At 31.5% G+C, this 18,301-nt stretch overlaps 1 protein-coding gene across 1 annotated transcript; it reads right to left on the bottom strand.

Moving 5' to 3' along the window:
- Window positions 1–1,695: 1,695 nt before the first annotated feature.
- Window positions 1,696–2,163, bottom strand: LOC142635061 (uncharacterized). Its single transcript, XM_075809277.1, has one exon. It carries the CDS (start codon window positions 2,161–2,163, stop codon window positions 1,696–1,698), a length of 468 nt encoding a protein of 155 aa, XP_075665392.1.
- Window positions 2,164–18,301: the final 16,138 nt, after the last annotated feature.

Genomic DNA, 18,301 nt, shown 5'->3' with positions numbered 1-18,301 from the left:
GATGTTTCCTTTCAACAATGGCATTTTCTGGAGGAGTTTTAACACAACTAAGTTGATGCAAAATGCCCCTTTTGAGAAAAAAATCTTTCATTATGAATTCAGTTCCATGATTAGTTCTAATAGTTTTTACTTTCCTTGAAAATTGAGTCTCTACCATTGTGCAAAACTGCTCCAAGGTAGCTTGAGTCTGTGACTTATGCTTAAGTAAGTACACCCATGTGCACCTTGAGCAATCATCTACAATGGTTAAGAAAAACTTACAACCATTCGTAGTTGAAACAGAAAAAAGGCCCCACAAATCACAATGAATCAAATCAACGCAATTATCAGAAATATTAGTACTTTTATTGAATGGCATCCTCTTTTGTTTAGCTAAAGGACATACATCACAGTGAAATATTTCAAAAGAATTGAAAAGAGGTACATGATTTTTATTCAACAAATCCAACTTGTCATTTAACAAGTGGCCTAACCTAGAATGCCATACATGTGGCTGAGTCTTATTAGCTGAAACAGCAGCAAAAACACAATATGAGGTTGAACAACTCTCTTCAAGCAGGTAGAGACCATAACACTCCTTACCCAGACCAATTGTGCTCCAAGGAGCAACGACCTGGATAAAGCAGAGATTTCCAAGGAAAATAAGGCAACAAAATATAGATTTTGTCAATTGGCTGATTGAAATCAGATTGAAGATAAATGAAGGAACACAAAGTACATTATGTAAAACAAGATTTTCTAAAATTTGAATAGTCCCTATATGTTTACCTTGAGCAACTTCACCATTTGGAAGATTGACATGAGTATTCAATGTAGAAATAATTGATGTATAATAGGAAATAGAATGAATCATATGGTCTGTTGCCCCTGTATCTAAAACCCAATCAGATTTGCTAAAAGCTTCCCTATTGACAGTTTTAGCAGAAAAATTGAATGCTCTAAATTTGGAGTAAAATGGGAATGAGTACCTAACATGAGGTTGAATTGAGAGTGAGAAGAAGAAGCTGAAGCACCATCAGAAGCCATACCAATGGTTCCTTCAACACCATTACTTTCAGTGATTGTGCTCACAACAGCTGCATGATGTCCATCTCCAAGATTACCTCCATTGTTGAGATATGACAACAACTGCTCACACTGTGCCTTAGATATAGGACACTGATTCACTACAATAGAGAAATTCTCTGCATTTGCTAATGGTTTAGATGTAGCTTGATTTGCATTAGCATGTGATTTCCCTTTTGGCTTGTATCTAGGAGGATAGTCATGCAACTTGTAGCATTTGTCAACTACGTGACTTGTCATGTTGTAGTGTGTACAAAAAGGCTTCTCCTTCTTGTTGTTCCCTTTGTTCCAATTTCCACTACCTGTATTCCCTCATGTATTTGCATACATAGCTACTGCATCATATTAAGGTGTGTCTGAGCCTCCATTCCCAACAGTTTTGTGTGATTCCTCTTGAAGAACTAAGGAATAAACTTTGCTCATAGAAGGAAATGGATCCATAATGAGAATCTGACTTCCAAGAGTCTCAAAACTCTCGTTCAAACCCATCAGAAACCTCATAACATAGGCTTTGTTGTGTGAAGCATTCAACACCTTCATAGCACCACAAGAACACTCTGGAATTGGATTATAGCGAAGCAACTGATCTCAAAGCCTCTTGAATTTAGTGTAGTACTTTGTCACTGACATCTAGTGTTGAGAAATGTGAGAAATTTCTTGTTGCAAGTTGTAAATTTTGGGACCATTCCCTTGTGCAAACACATTTTGAAACTCAATCCACATTTCCCTTGCTGTTTCACAGTACATGATGCTACTGGATACATCAACATGCATTGAATTGATCATCCAAGAAAGCACCATCGTGTTATAGCTCTCCCAATCTTCATACAAAGGCGAATCCAAATCTGGTTTTGAAATCTTTCCATTAACAAAACCAATTTTCTTCTTCACAGTGAGAGCAAGAACTATTGCTCTAGACCAAGATTTGTAATTCTTCATTCCAAGCAATGGTTGAGTAACCAAGATACTGCCTGGATTTGCACTCGAATTGAGGAAATAAGGATTGGGAGGATTAGGAGTAGTGGAATCATTACTAATTGATGGTGAATGTTGGACTGGTGTTGGATCAGATGGATTGGTTGAATTAGAGGACGCCATGGAAGGAGCTTCAAAGCTCTGATACCATGTAAAATTCTAGAAGACTCTTTCTAAATAGAATTGTAATTCTTATTGATAAAGGCAAAATTCAATACAGAGAGTACAAAAGAATTAATCTATACAATAGCCACTACTTCTATATATACACGAAAGAAGCAAGCTTTACTCTATAACTAACTCCCTAAAAATGTGGAAGAAAACTATTATGCAACTAATCCCAAGCTAATATTGCACGTGTGCTAACTACAATAACTAACTTCCAAGTGGCATGTGTAGCTCCCTTCATTGCTCCAAGTATAAAGTCTTGACAAAAGGGTACTGCTTCTATTGTGTCCAGCGCCTCTGCACTTGCTAATACTGACTTTGTAATCTTCACTTGATTATCATGCTCCTTTGTTCTGGCTGCTATATTAAAGTCTTGACCTCTATTCCTTACTTCAAATATATCTCCTTGTTGCACCTTATTTGACTGTGCTCTGTGCTTCTCAGTTTTAACACGAAGCTTTTAACTTTTTGTTCACCTTTTAAAATTTTGACACATTAACTTTGCAAACCTCACAAATTTACACTCCATTTTAATATATTTTATTTTTTAAACCCTATGCCTATGATTTTTTATAATTCTTTTTTTTCATTGTTTAAAATTTAGACCTATTAAAACTTATTACTTTATGGGTTCATGTACTTTTTCCTTTTACTTATATTTCTCTTTTGAGTAATTATATATATTTTTGAATTGTTTCAATAACTTATAGGCTCTGAATCTAATGGTTCTTTAATTTTTTTTTTTGGCATTTTAGAAGTTTTAACATCTAAATTTTTGCTTTAGTTTTTGCAATATTTGAACCTATTTCGTAGATTTAAACAACCATACCATGAATTATTCTTTTGAAGGTAATTTATTTTCTCTTATATTTCGCTAATGTGTAGTCACACACACACACACACACACACACACACACACACACATATATTCTTTCAAAAATTTATAAGAAGTGAATCTTCGTATTCTTTAATGCTTTTTGGCTTTTCAGAAGTTTTAACATCTTAATTTTTTTAGTTTTTTTTTTTTTTGGGTGCAATATGTTAAACTATTGGGCATATTTCAATAACTATAGTCACAAATTATTCTTTTGTGGGTAATACATCTGTCTCTTATATTTCTATGTTGTGTAACTTTTATTTTCTTTCTATAATTTTTAGGCTTTAAATCTTTTGATTCTTTAATGTTTTTGCCTTTTGTAATTTTTAACGTCTGTGTTTTTGGGTTAATTTTTTTTGCAATATATCTATCAAATTGTAACACAAATTGAAGTCAAACATGAGTGATTCGTGGAATGTTGTAGTTTCATGATCAATTTAAAATTTTATAGAATTATTTTAGTCTATCATACAAACAGGTAGGTTTTTGTGCATAGCACGAGATTACGACTAGTTATATATATAAAGCCAAATTTGAGAGGAAATTCAATTAGATTTCAAATGTGTGTCTAATTTTTTTGTCATGTGTCCCAGCCAATTTTCTTAATTTTGGTGAAGCTATTTACTTTGTTTTGAGAAACAAACACACACACACACAAAAGCGAAATATAATACGAAGACTCACTTCTTATAAACAAACACACACACAATTTATTTTTCTCTTATATTTCCCTATTGTGTAGTCATATTGATTTGAATAATTTTTGTTTGTTGCATGGTCTTAATTGAATTCAATAATTTCTTCATCTGTCGTGCATTAGATGCATCTCTTTTTATTCAAATCCATAGCGAATTTGGATATTTGCCATTATGCATCATTCTTCAACAATTTTCATCCCCCATTTTATCATAATTTTTTAATTAAAAAAACTTTAAAAAATTATTTTAAAAGCTCAAAAAACCAGGTTCAGGTCAAGTTTAGGTATCCTTGAGTAAAAATCTGGGTAGAAATTATGTACGGGTTCTTAATAGATATTGGGAACTGGGTATCCATGGATAAAACCCAACCCAACCCAACCCTGGTCCATTACCATCCCCTGCTTAAGCATCTTCTCCAATTGAGGTTGCAATTCGAGTGCTTGAAGTAAATGCAAACTCATAGTTTGAAGCAAACATTGTGAAAGTAGGGTTTGTGAGTGCACCATCCAAGAAAGATTTATCAAAGCATAAATGGTTTGGAAATTTTATTTTATTTTATTTTTTGTGAATTATTCAAAAGAAAATGTCCTTTTCAAAATAAAAATGTCAATTGTGGGTATTTTTTGTATTTGGGATGGCTTAGGATTGTCCAAGTGATGCTGTTGACGTTTCAATTTTGTGGGACAATTATAGGTCCTAGGCACCTACGAAACAGGCATGTGATTCAAATTTGCTGGACATCCGCACTTGCAAATTGCTCAAAACCTGAGGAAAATTAGTTATACAGATCACCTATTGGACTAGACCCTTCTTACTATATATGCTTATCATTTTTCATGAATTTTACCCTAATCACCATCCTGAGAGTTGAGAGAATGATACCCATCGTTTTGAGAGCCAAACACCATCAATTCTTACCATAGCCATATATTTGAGAGGTGATTATCCCAATTACAATTATCACCATCCTTGAGTGTTGTGAGTGTAATGGAGTTTGCCAATTTCAGCCACGGTGGCTTGAAGATGCAATTGGTTCTTGGTTTTGGATTTGGTGATTAAGATAGAGAAAGGATTTAGTAAAGTTAGTTGCAAGTAGGAGCTTGGAGGGCTCGAGTACAAGTTTGCAGTACTACTTAAGGGTTGTGTGTGTCAATTTGTACTAAAACTATCTATTTTTAGTGGATCATTTCAGCAACTAGACATGAAGAGGTTTCTTTGTCCGGTTCTCAGGTCATCCTCTTTAATAACACATTGGGTGTTATCTTGGGTTTACCTCTCTTTTTTATTTACTATTATTGCTTATTTAGATTATCCATGCAATGCTTATTATCCATAATTAGTTCAATTGGCTAATCACTTACATTTGACTTTATTGTTAGTGTAGCTTAAAATTTACTTAGCCATAAAATTATCTCTGATATTAAATAAATTATCTCACCCAAAAATAAAACTAAATAAAAATTATTAGTTAGGCACTATTTTTTTTTATTGTGTGATGTTTCTTGAACTTTAAGCTATGTTATGTCACTTAATTTTTTTTTATTAGATACGAATTTTAACAAATCCATTATTGAATTAGATTTTCTTCTTATACTTTACATGCTTGCAAAATTGCAATATGACACGAGATTAATAGTTATGTTGTCATTTAAATATTAATCCAATCAAAAATTATTAGATAGTATAATATTGAAAAGATAATCCATCCCTGATTGAAAAGATAATCCTACAATTACATGCAGCAAGACACAAGTTTTTCCAATGATAAATTCAATAGGCCTTCCAAGTGGAAAGAAAATCTTTGAATAAAATCAAACTAACTGAAGGTTACGCAGTATATATGTCTAGAGCTGTGCGCTACGTTAACTTCTCTAGGCTCCTCTGAAGCCCCAAACTTGTGTCCATCTACAAGCTTGAAACCTCTCCAGTTTAGACAGGTAGAGGATTTTTCCGTTGTTATTCTTCCTTGCTTTTCCTGGCATTCCCTATTCTCTCGATAGTAAAGATACCCTTTGATTGAATACCTTTTGGCTCCCATGGAATCTGAAATGGAGGAAATGTGGAAGGGGGCGAGATGCTAATTAAATCTAAGGAGGTTACTTACTCTCAAAAGCTATTAGTGAAACTCCAGATCAACAAAGATTACAATAAAGAAGCTTTCAAAGCTACGTTACGTCAACTTTGGCGTTGCTCACATGGGGTTGGAAACATCTTTGAGAAGGAAAGCAATTTGGAAGAGATTATTAGTCCTTTGATAAACACCTCATTTTACTGAAGCGTTTCCATGGGGATGATATTAGTCCTTGTGATGTAAAGTTCAAGCATGGACCTTTGTTTTTAATGTTCCAATAAAGAGCATGAATAAAGAAGTGGGAGGTAGAATGGCATAGGAAATTGGTGAACTAGTCACAGTGGACGTTCCTCGAAATGGTTTGGCACGGGGACCTAATTTCCTTGGCATTCGTGTGAATATGGATATAACAAAACCACTAATGCGGATCGAAGGATTGGAGGCTGGATGGATTTGTTTCCAATATTCTGTTATAGGCCGGTGTGGTAGGTATTACTATATATTCTCGGTCACAATGAAAATGATCGTGAGTGCCCCCAAAGACGAGTAGGTCGACGACTTTCATTGGAAGAGGATGAATTACAATATGGTCATTGGTTGAGCGTGGTGGCTCCAAGAAAACAGAGTCAAGGCAATACTCAACGCAATCATCAATCTCACTCACATCACATGCACTGATTCCTGATGACCAAGCAAGCCCCTGAGTCCGTTGGGAATTCCTCTACAGCTGAACTCTCAATGTTCGCGGAACAAGCAGCGATAGTTGTGGACCAAACAGAGAAACCGCTTTTTCAGTGGATAACACAATACTCATTTTGAATTCAAAAAAGTGAAACAGCGCCGTGAAGTTTGAACTGGATACAAGATAATAAGGGTGAGGTTGTGCAACAACGTGATATGGGAAAGAAGATAAGTATTGGGACGGATTTCGTGGGAAAAGATGTTGACATTATATTTCTCTTTATGGAGGCAGAAGATTGTGAGGTAATTTAATTGTAGTTGACAATGATCAAATACCAAAATTTTCGGCTGGAATAAATAAACTTCCTGAAGATTTATCCGTTAGAAAACCTCCTGAAGATTTATCCGTTAGAATAAGAGAAAGTGGAAAAAGCATCTTCGCGGGCCAGCTATCCCACAACCATCTGAAAACTCACAAATTTCTAGTAAACTATCTGTACATTATGGTGAAGATCAAAGTCATCAAACTCTTGTAAAAAAGAGAGCTGTGGAAGACTGAAAGTGTGCCCCCACCCCCACCCCCCCAAGTATGTATATATATATATATATGTATGTATGTATGTGTGTGTGTGTTGAAATTTTAAATTTTGGTCCTAATAGCCCTATTTAAAAAAAAAAAAAAAACTGGTATATATATGTAATTTGAAAAACTAAGATTTGCCTTTTAATATATATATATATATATATATATTTTTTTTTTGGATCTCCTCTGAAATAGCGTCGAGTTCCATTTTAATAATTGTGTTGAAATGTTTAAGAAAAACTTATTTTATATGTTATACTTTGTTGACATTTTTATAATATCAAATGTTTAAGAAATACTTATTTTATATGTAGTATTTTGTTGAATATGAAATAGATGTTAGTTTTTATTTTTATTTAAAAAAAAAAAAATTTATTTTAAGCTTTGGCCCCCCAAGTTCGAATCCTGGTTCCGTCCCTAGTTGCCTCAGCTCAATGCTTCATCCTCCATAGCTGCCTTAGCTCAATACTTCACCGATGGGCTTTGGCATGGTATATAAATATCTATGGAATCATTTGGATGGAGTGGTACTGTCGTTCTACACTTACAGCTTGAAGTATTTATTTAATTTATTTTCATTTAGTTTTTTTTTTTTGTGACTTTTTAATAGAGCTACTCTAGTTTCTTGCTAGTGTTGCACAAGAGAAAGAGAAGGCTATTGTTTGGATCGAACAATGCCCCTCTTTTCTCTTTCCAATTGTATACCTTGATTATGAATAAAGTCTATTATCATTTTCTCTAAAAATAATAATAATAATAATAAATTGTGTGCAACGTTAGAACAAAGAAAAAGAGTCGAATTGATATAATTTTTTTTTTTTAAAAATTTAATAGATAAGATACAATTTTAATCTATGACATCTAATGATTATTGAGACTTTACTAATTGAATTAATTAAAACCCACATTTTAAACTTTTTTTAGCTAATTGAAACCCACATTTAAAAAAATAAAATAAAATGCTAATTGAAACCTTCCAACCAATGATTATTGATGAGATGTGGTTGCATACCAAATCCTTAACAGTATATTTACTTGATGATTAACATTATCTAGGTAAAGCTTTTAACTGTCCCTTGTGTTTTGAAATAAAATGAGGTAAATCCATTTAATAAATAAAATAAATACAAATGAATTATGAAAATAACAAAGTTTGGCTACAAACTTAGTTGTAACTAATAGGTACAACTTTCATTAAATTTTTTTTTTATTATGATGACATATTTTAAAAATCTAAGCGTTGAATTATATGTTCTTTATGTTTTGAACATATATGTCAAATTTCATGCCAATTAGGTATTATTTATTATTCAATCCATAAAATTATTTTTTGTACATAATTTTAAACCACAAAAACTTGAAATTTAGACAATTAATTGATGACATAGCTATTAGTTTTTTATCTTTCAGAAATTTTCAAGCATGAAGGATATAGGAAGAAAATATAATTTAATGATAGATTTGTCAAAATTCACATCTAATAAAAAGATATTGAGTGGAATTATAGTCATTGGCTACAAGTTCTTATGAAAATCCTATATATATATGGTAGAACTATCAGTATCACTATCACCACATTATTCGATTTCAGATGACGCATGTGTTAATATTGCACTTCTTCACCTAAAATATGAGAAAGAATATCCTAATCTCTTAACAAACAATTTTTTTTTTTTTTTTTAGAACTTATTTCGAGATGAGAAAAACCTTTTATATATATACTAGCCTCTAAGCATGCACATTGTGCGTGCTCAGAAGCTCTTATATTTTTTTAGATAAAAATTAATAATTTGTATCTATTATAATTTAGAAATATATATTTTATTTTTCAAACAAATAAAAGGATAAACTTTAGAGATAAGAAATAATTTCTTTTCTAAACGTGAAGGGTAGGGGTGACCACGAGTAAATCTAGGTCGGGTTTGTGCCCAACCCGCAACCGACCCGACCAAATCGGGTTAAAAAATTTCAGACCCACCGCAACTGGTCAAAGAATCAGGCCGGATTGGACAGTCCTTTGTTGGAAGGTGGTTGGGTCTTAGTCAAGGTCGGATTTGGCCAAAAATTGGGTAGTAAATCCAGCAAATATGGTCGAAAACTAGCCTTTCATGGCAAGATATCGCCGGATCTAGGCGGATCTCAACGAGATCTCGCGAATCTAGTGAGACCCAACTGAGAAATTGTTTAGACAGTGGAGATCAACAGCCTTTTTGGTGGTAGAATTGGTCGGGTCGGTTGAAATCGAGTTTAGATGCAAGGACCCGCCAACCGACTAGCTAGAATCGGGTTGGGTACCTCGGAAATTGTCACCGACCCATCACGGGAGTCGGATCGGGCGGTTTCTAGATTGGATTGGTTAGAATTTTGGGTGGGTTGGGTAAAGGGGTTGTCTTGGATAGGCCTAGTGTAGGGGGAAAAAAATCCTAATTCAAAATGAAATTTGTTATTTGACATTTATGACCGTTTTTCTAAATGAAGTTACTTTTCATTAATAAGAGTATTTTTGAACTACGTAAAAGTCCAATTAAAAGAGGGAAATCCTCTTTTATATATATACTAGCTTGTAACCCGTGCTCGTGCGGAATTTTTAAAGCAAACAAAATATAAATCTTAAAGCGATGGGAAACGAACTTTTCTCTTTAAGTTAATTTTTTCAAACCTCATAAATAGTTAGATTCACGAATAAAAATAAGATTTATAATATGTAACAAATGCATTTATATAGTTTCCAAAGCAATATAAGTGTAACTTCTTTTTTATATTTTATTTTTTAATAAGTGCAAGTATTTTTTTTTCACATGTTGTTTTATAATGAGTTTTGATTATTTTAACTTGCAAGAAAATAATAGTTTAGCTTACAAAGAAGTTGATAAGATCTTATATAAACTATAGATTAGCTTTCAATGACCAGTATACATAAAAATTGTACTCTCATCAAGCTACAAAACTGCATGATGAAGAAGAAACTAAAATATACCAATTTAGTTGGAGGATTGTTACTTGACTGATTAATAAACTCAATGTTCTAAAATTAGAATCAACAATTTCTTTAGATTCAAAAAAAAAAAAATATATATATATAGCTTCACTCCTAACTCCTAAGCTAGTTCACAAATAATATCACAACAAGCATGCTGCTGACAACAATAAATCCTTAATGTCTGTTTTCTAATAATGAAGACTTTACAGTTATCAATCAAATACAATTAGATCGTGGTAATCTTCTCCAAAAATTTCTAACTCCATCAACTCCTCTGGCTTTGGAACTGACTTAACTAAATCCTCCAAAGATGAAACCGCATTTAGCAATGCAAAACACGATCTTCAGAAATATCTTATCCCATTTCTACTGGAATCCCATATTGCTAAACATGAAAACTGTCTTCACCATCTTATCTGGGATTAACCTTTTAGTTTCAGAAATTTCCAAGAGTAGATCAAAAACCTCCTGAAAATCTATGTTACCATCAGTAGGAATATAAAAAGAAGTCATCATATATTTAAAGTGATTTTGAAGTGAAGCTTGATTAAAATAACTTAAGCTAACCATCATAATACAAAAACATGCAATAGAGATTCCATATTAATTTGAAGAAGGGAATAAGACTTACAACAGTGAGTTTTCTATCACTAAGCCTTCTTTTACCACCTTTATTGCAGCAGCAACTGCTACACCAAATGAAATCCTCACCTGAAATAAACATGCTCTCACATTCACCACAGATTTTGAAAACTAACCAGCAAGTAGCAGCAAAGTAATAAATATCCTTTCCCACCTAACCTGATTCGTGATATTAGCTTTCAATTTATTTGGACATTGTATTGTGAATGACAAATCACTGAATATTTAAGAAAGATTTTAGTTACATATCTTTTAAATAAACCAAACCCAAAAAAAAAAAAAAAAAAAAAACCGTGTTGCAAGCATAGTATTGATATCAAATGCTAAACAACAGAGTTTTAAGAATAACAATATAATCATAAAAGCCAGACCGAGGTAGTATTAAAACAATGTAATGTTATTTTACACGCACATAAAAAGAATTTGAGTAGTAGATGCTTTTACACCCTGCAAAGCTTTGGTATGATCGCTAATTATGTATTCCATCTTAGTCTTTTCAAATCATTCTTTTACAAATAATAACTTAAAGGTGGGTACATATGATGCACATGTTATGATAAATAATTAATCCAACAACTGGCTTGGGGAAGGATTAAATCCAAAAATACAATAAGGGAGTGTTGTAAAATGGTGACAGACCTTAAACATATATGAGTGAAAGTTAAAGTCTCCAATAATTTGTAATATATTATAATCCTTGATCATTTAAGCATTAACAAAATTAATGAATGCTGCAGCAAACTATAATGGCCATTTATAACTGGCATATATTATAATCTTTAGGTAATTTAACAATTTCAGCCAAAGAAAAATTGGTTTAACTTAACAATATAATAGCTGTACGTAGTAATTTGTAGCTAATAAGGTAGTCATTGAAAAGAACATTTACCTCATGCAATAGAGACTTCCTTACTGTGGTTATTCATAAAATTTATAACATTTATTTTGTAATAGATCAAATGTCATTAGCTAATTCTAGAAAGTATGACGTGAAGGAATCTAGAAATAAAGGAATTAACTGCATGCTACAGAGAACAAATTGAAGAACAATTATAATTTGTGGCAGGTCCTAATCAAGTGAATGTTAAGATGCATGCACTTCTGCTAGTAAGCTAATATCTATATTTTCATGATCAATAAAGATTTTCCTTTTGTATTAAAATAACACAAAAAGGCCAAATAAACAACTAAAGTACATGCAAAATAATTTTGAATTAAAAATTGTCCTAACAACATTTATTTGAAACTTAAAAGTAAATTAAAGATATGATACTTGTAACTTGGATCATATTTTACTGGGTGAATGAAACTTAATCTCTTCCCTTGGTATCCCTATCACATAGGATTAAAAATTCTTAGGTTAGCTAGCGTTCATTATTCCTAGAACTGGTCCAATATTTTCCAACAGCTTCACTCTCAGTCATCACAACCCAAACTTTGGTGGTATTTACAGAGGAACCTGACAAATTACATTGAAATAAAATAGACATGCCTTTTCACAATTACTTGGAGCCAAACAAATTAGCCTTTAATGCAATATAATCACAATCATGTTGAAATAGTCTTTGAAGGCAAGAGTTATGAAATAAAAATTGAACATAATTAAATCAATGAGTTTAGCATACATCAAGAGCATCACATTTTCAATTTTTTATGCCATGCTAAACTCAAATTCATCACCAACACCCCTGCAATTTTTTTGCATAGGTGCATCATAAAATCTTGTACCTTGAAAAATTAAAAAATCTAGTACTAAGTCTCCATATCATATCATGTCCTTCCTTTTCTTTTTTTCTTTTTTTTTTTTTTTTTGCATTCTATTAGAAGTAGAGAAAGACTCAACATATCTTGTCATAAGCAGAGTAATTGTTGGTGTAGAATGTCGTAATAGTAGAGAACCAATGAACCTATGGAACAATAATAGAAAATTGGTGATCAATAATTATAGCAAGTCATTTTGCAAGAAAAAAGAAGGTTTTTTATTTATTTTTATTTTAAGTTTCTTTGCTAATAAAACTTACTGTAACAATGCATAGTTATTGCTTGGACAACTTCTATAACCATGTATCTAGCCTCCTCAATTGTTTTGCCTTGAAGCAATGCATAATTATAATCATTCCCTCCAATTTCTCCAACCATGAATATGGCTGTTTTAAGTTTCTCAGCACAATTTATGAAACATTAAAAGAAATAAAAAAAGAATAAAGAAAAAATATAGATTTATAAATTTAACTTTGTATTATATGCTTAATTCGAATGATAGGCTAACCATCAGCATTGTGATAGATCCCACTGAAATATGTGGACAAAAAGATAACCCTATACCAAGCCAGCCAAACTCATTAAAGTAAGGATATTAATATTAACAAACCAAAGAAATTAAAATCTAAATAAATTGAAAATTAGGATGATTGATCTGAATTAACACATGTAGGCATCTACATCAAATTGTTGAAACAATCTACCACTGTATATCAAAGTATGTCCCTCATGCTCACGTTCTTGCAATCGATATGCATTGTATTCTCTCATTGTAATAGATTCAGTTGTATCAAATTTGATTCCATCTACATTACTATACAAAATGCCAAGTCTAAGGCCATCATTGCAAGGAAGGAACAATACAAATCTAACCCAAAAATGTAAAACTCAGACAAAAAAACCTAAATCAAAACCAACCTGATAACGCCCTAAAATGTATACTTGTTATATATTTATGTGGGCGTTATCTTCTTATTACTATGCTTAATTTGTATAATTAAGCCATGATTTGCATTAGTTCCTATTATTTATCTTTACATAATTTCTTGAATAAGATGTCATTCATTGTGTGTAATTTTCTACTTTCAAGAAATCATGTGAAAAAATAAGTTTACAGGAATTTGTGAGAGAATGGAGGTCAAACTAAAATTAAGTGGAGCTAAAAGACCATGCTTAAATGTCTAAGGAGGTGCAGCTAGAGTGTTTGGATCGTCTACCATGATTGGAAGCTTCAAATAAGGAAAGAAATCAAAAAGGTAGAATCTAAAAAGGAAAAATCTAATTTGAGCACCAATCAGTATTTTGGGTGTATCTCTCTCCTCAAAAATCCAATTAACACAAGGCTGGATGGGTTGGAAAATAGTACACCTATTGGAAAAAAAATTTGTATGTTTCTCCCTTTATAAGAATTCCAGAAGTAAAATAGTACACCTATTGGAAAAAAAAATTTATAAAACAAATAAATCATGACCCTAATGGCTAATGTCGTAGTAGGAAAAGGATTTAAACAAAAATTGAGGACTTTGTATAGAGTAAAAAAGAAGAACGAAAAAAAAAATGAATAAACTTTTTTTTTTTGAAATTGAAATGTATAAACCTTATAATGACTAATCTGTTCCACTATAGTCTACGCATTGTATCATATACTATATAATAAAAGTTGGGCTTAGAAGCCGTGGTTGCACCAAGTGGCTGCACTAAATTGCATAAATTTTTTTAGAATTTTAAAATATATATATAAATATTTTCGTTCTTATCTTCTTCTCTTAGAATTTCTAAATTAATAAAAATTTTAATTTGATTACAATCCAAACTCTTTATCTAATCCTTTTATTATTATAATTTATAAGTTGATAAAAAATTTTAATTTGATTGCAATTCAAACTCTTCATCTAATCTTTTTTATTTATTTAAATTATATTACTACGTGTAAATAAAAAAAAAACATAGTACATGTAAAAAAAAAAAATAGCAACAATCTTCATCTGTTCCTTTTAAAAAAAAAATTATATTGCTTCATCTAAAAAAAACAACATGATACCCAGAAAAAAAAAAAAAAAAAAAGCAACATATTCAATAACAAAATCTTCCTCTTCACACATTTGACTATTTTTTAAGATAATTATCGTAACATCTTATTAATTCTTATCAACTTTTCTTCCATTGGTTTATCACTCATTTGGATAAAGTTATGTTGATAACAACTTATTCTTTTGTGTGTTTTTTTTTTTAGGTTTTAATTTCTACATTAATTGATAATAGGTTTAAGAAAAAAAATTATATTTTATTTCCTTACAACCATCAATCACGTTTTTTTTTTTTATGTTATGTTCATATCAACATTTTCTTTCCTTTAATACTATTTATATAATTTTTTTTAATAATTCAAATTGCATCAATTCTTTTTAACTCAAAAAAAAAAGTAAATAAATCACCTTCTTTGTTCTTATCAACTTTTCTTCTATGTCTTTTATCATTTTTTTGGATAAGGTTATGTTTCTTAAAAAAATTCTTCTTTTTTAGATAACCTTAAACTTCTAAGCTGATTATAATTTTTTTTTATATTTAAATCTATCATATTTCCTTATTGCCATCATTCACGTTTATTTACCTTCTTTTTTTTTTTTTTTTACATTACGTTCATGACATTGATGTCAACATTTTTTTTTTTTTTTTTCCGTTCAATCTATATGACATTTTTTTTGGGATAAACATACATCCTAAGTTAATTCTTCTTCTCTTATAATTCCTAGAATGATTTGAAATCTAACTTCCTCATAATTGAAAATTCTCTCTCTCTCTCTCTCTCTCTCTCTCTCTCTCTCTCTCTCTATATATATATATATGTGTGTGTGTGTGTGGTTTTGTTTTTCAGATTATTCTCATATATATTCATATACACTTTTTTTGTCATTAATTTTAATTTAAGTGTTAATTTATCTACTTTTAAAATTTTCAATTCATACACTTGAAAAAGTTCAAGTTTTACAAATTTCAGTTTTTTTTTCGTGAGTTAAGAGTTTTAGTTTAGTATTTATTTTAGGTTTTAATGACACTCTTATGAAGAGTTTTTTTGTCAATTTCAATTTGGTTACAAAAAATATGTGAAGATTTCATATATAATCATCTCAAGCAACTTTACTCCACAGATAAGGTCAACACTTATTCTTTATTTGTTTACATTGTGCATTAGGAAAGTCAAAATAATGCCCATTCCTTTTCAATTTTTTCCTTTCAAAATTAAAGTGTTTTGGTAATAGGTTATACTAATAAATGCATACTTTGATTAATTATTAATATAGTGCCAATAGATAGTTAGCGTTAATCAAACTCTTTTACCAATAATTTACTATGAATAACAATCTATTTTCTAAACTATAAGAAATTTAAAATTCTACTTCATCTAAGATTCTATTAGCAAAAGTTTCAAGTAATTTAAAACAAATTTATTATTTATTTTAATTGAATATCATAATTTTATGTTTGAATATGTAAAATTTATATATTACACACCGTGTTCATAAAAGGTGACTCAAATATATGTATTAATTATATGTCATAACATTAATGTGTTTTATAATGTGACTAACTAATTATTAGTATAGTTTTGAATCTTTTAAATATATTTAGATATACCTTTTTAAGTGACTTTACCGAATTGTAGATTTTTAAAATTTTTAGATTTTAAGAAAAAATATATAAAATTTTTCTTCTTCTACAATCTCTAAATGGATAAAAATCTTAAAGAACTAAATAAAAGTTGTTTCACTTGATACAAATCTTAATTTGATTATAGTTGAATTACACTTGTTGTGCTTAATATGTCTCCATGCAGTTTCCTTTAAGGATTATGTATTCAAATTGAAAGAAAATTATATTAACCTTAGACTTTTTGTTTAAGGTTGCAACGTACCAAACATTTGCATCTATGGATTGAGTTTTGAGATGTTTGTTTCCCAGAAAAACAATGCATAAGGGCTCAATTTGCAATTAATGCGTCGACAAATCATAATGTGGTGATATGGGGTACTGCTTAGTGCTTATATGCTTAGATGTTACAGGTTTCGTAACAATCAAACATACTTGATGTCTGTGTATTATAAAATAAAATAAAAAAGTCTGCGTATTAGACTAATATTATATTAATATTAGACTTATATATATATATATCATATAATTCATAATTTGATTACAATCCAAATTCTTTTTCTATAATTTCTAAGTTGATACAAATCTTAATTTGATTACTGATGGGACTGACGAAATCAACTAAAGACAGTACCTCTCGAAGGCGTGAAAAGCCCAACATATGAAAAGCCCTAACCTCTCGAAGGGTCGAAACGGCAGTACCTCCCTCTGCTGGGTCACCACTAGATGATAACCTAGTCACGAGTTCGCTGGACCTAACCTCAGACATCGATCCCCGCTCTCTCACTAAACCCTCAAACCAATCAATTGATTGACGAAGCAAAGGAAACAACTCAGCCAAGGCAATGCCCAAACTATTACCCTCAAAAACAAATTTCTCAAGGTTTGGGAAAACACCTAAAGACCCCCTTAAATGCGTGAAAAGGAAGGAAACTGAGGGGCAAGCTATCCTAACCTCAGAGTTACTAATCATGGACACCCAAGAAGACACAAGAGAAGAGGTAAATGCTAAAATCCCCAATAACCATAAAACAAAAGCCAAAAGAAAAGAAAATCAGATGTTTACTACCACCAAAGAAAGAAAACAAAAAGAAAAAAAAAAAAAAAAGGAGAAAGAAAAATGTACCTCAGAAAGAAGAAGATAAGAAGGCCAACACCAACACACACCGGCTCGGAAAGGAGTGGCAAAGAAAAGCTGAAGAAGAAAACGCTCAAAGAAATGATTGAAAGTTTTGGGAAAACGAAAAGTAAAGTAAGAAGAATAGAAGTTTAAAAATCAAGGCAAAAACTGAAAATTAGAGGGAAACCCAAGAGTCATACAATGGGAACATAGGCCCCACCAACCAGAACATGGCACGTGGCTACGACCAATGTGGCGCCGCCACTACTCATTTAATACGGCGCGAAATCCCAAGAGTTGCCTGCAGTTAAAAAAAAAAACCTTTCATCTTCTAAGGTCATCATGACACGTCATGACAACCACAGAATCCGGGGGCAGATGATGGGACTGACGAAATCAACTACAGACGAGTTCAATAAGACAAACGAGACCATTCTCTGGGACGAGCCTAAGCAAGTACCCACGTCACCAACAAGGTAGCAGGATCATTCAATGCCGCCAATAATGCCCCAGACAGTTACAAAACCAGCCGCACAGACCGTTGAGGGCACATTAAAGCCCCATTACTTACCAGGAAGTGTTACCAAGAAAAGCATTAACACCACAATATCAACCACAATGGCTAGAATCCGAGCCAACCTATATAAAAGCCTCACATTGCCAACACAAGGTATGAATACAATTACGAGATATACCTAATTATTCTTACATTCTATTATTATAAATTCTCTTGTACTGACTTTGGCATAGGAGGCGTTGTGGTAGACACCACACCGGTGACCATTTTAGAGAATTGTTAATTCCACTGCGACGCAAGCGAACATCCGGCTCCATCTGGACGATTTCATTACAATTGACAAACTTGTGCTTCATCAATTACAATCCAAAATTTTCATCTAATCCATCTACTATAATTTCTAAGTTAATAAAAATCTTAATTTGATTACAATCCAAATTCTTTATCTAATCCATCTAATCCTTAATTTTTAAGTGTAGTGTATTATAATCCAAAATCTTCATCTGATCCATCTA

The sequence above is a fragment of the Castanea sativa genome, chromosome 5, assembly GCF_040712315.1.
Source record: "Castanea sativa cultivar Marrone di Chiusa Pesio chromosome 5, ASM4071231v1".
NCBI classification, from domain to species: Eukaryota; Viridiplantae; Streptophyta; class Magnoliopsida; order Fagales; family Fagaceae; genus Castanea; species Castanea sativa.
This window is presented reverse-complemented; position numbering and strand designations above follow the sequence as displayed.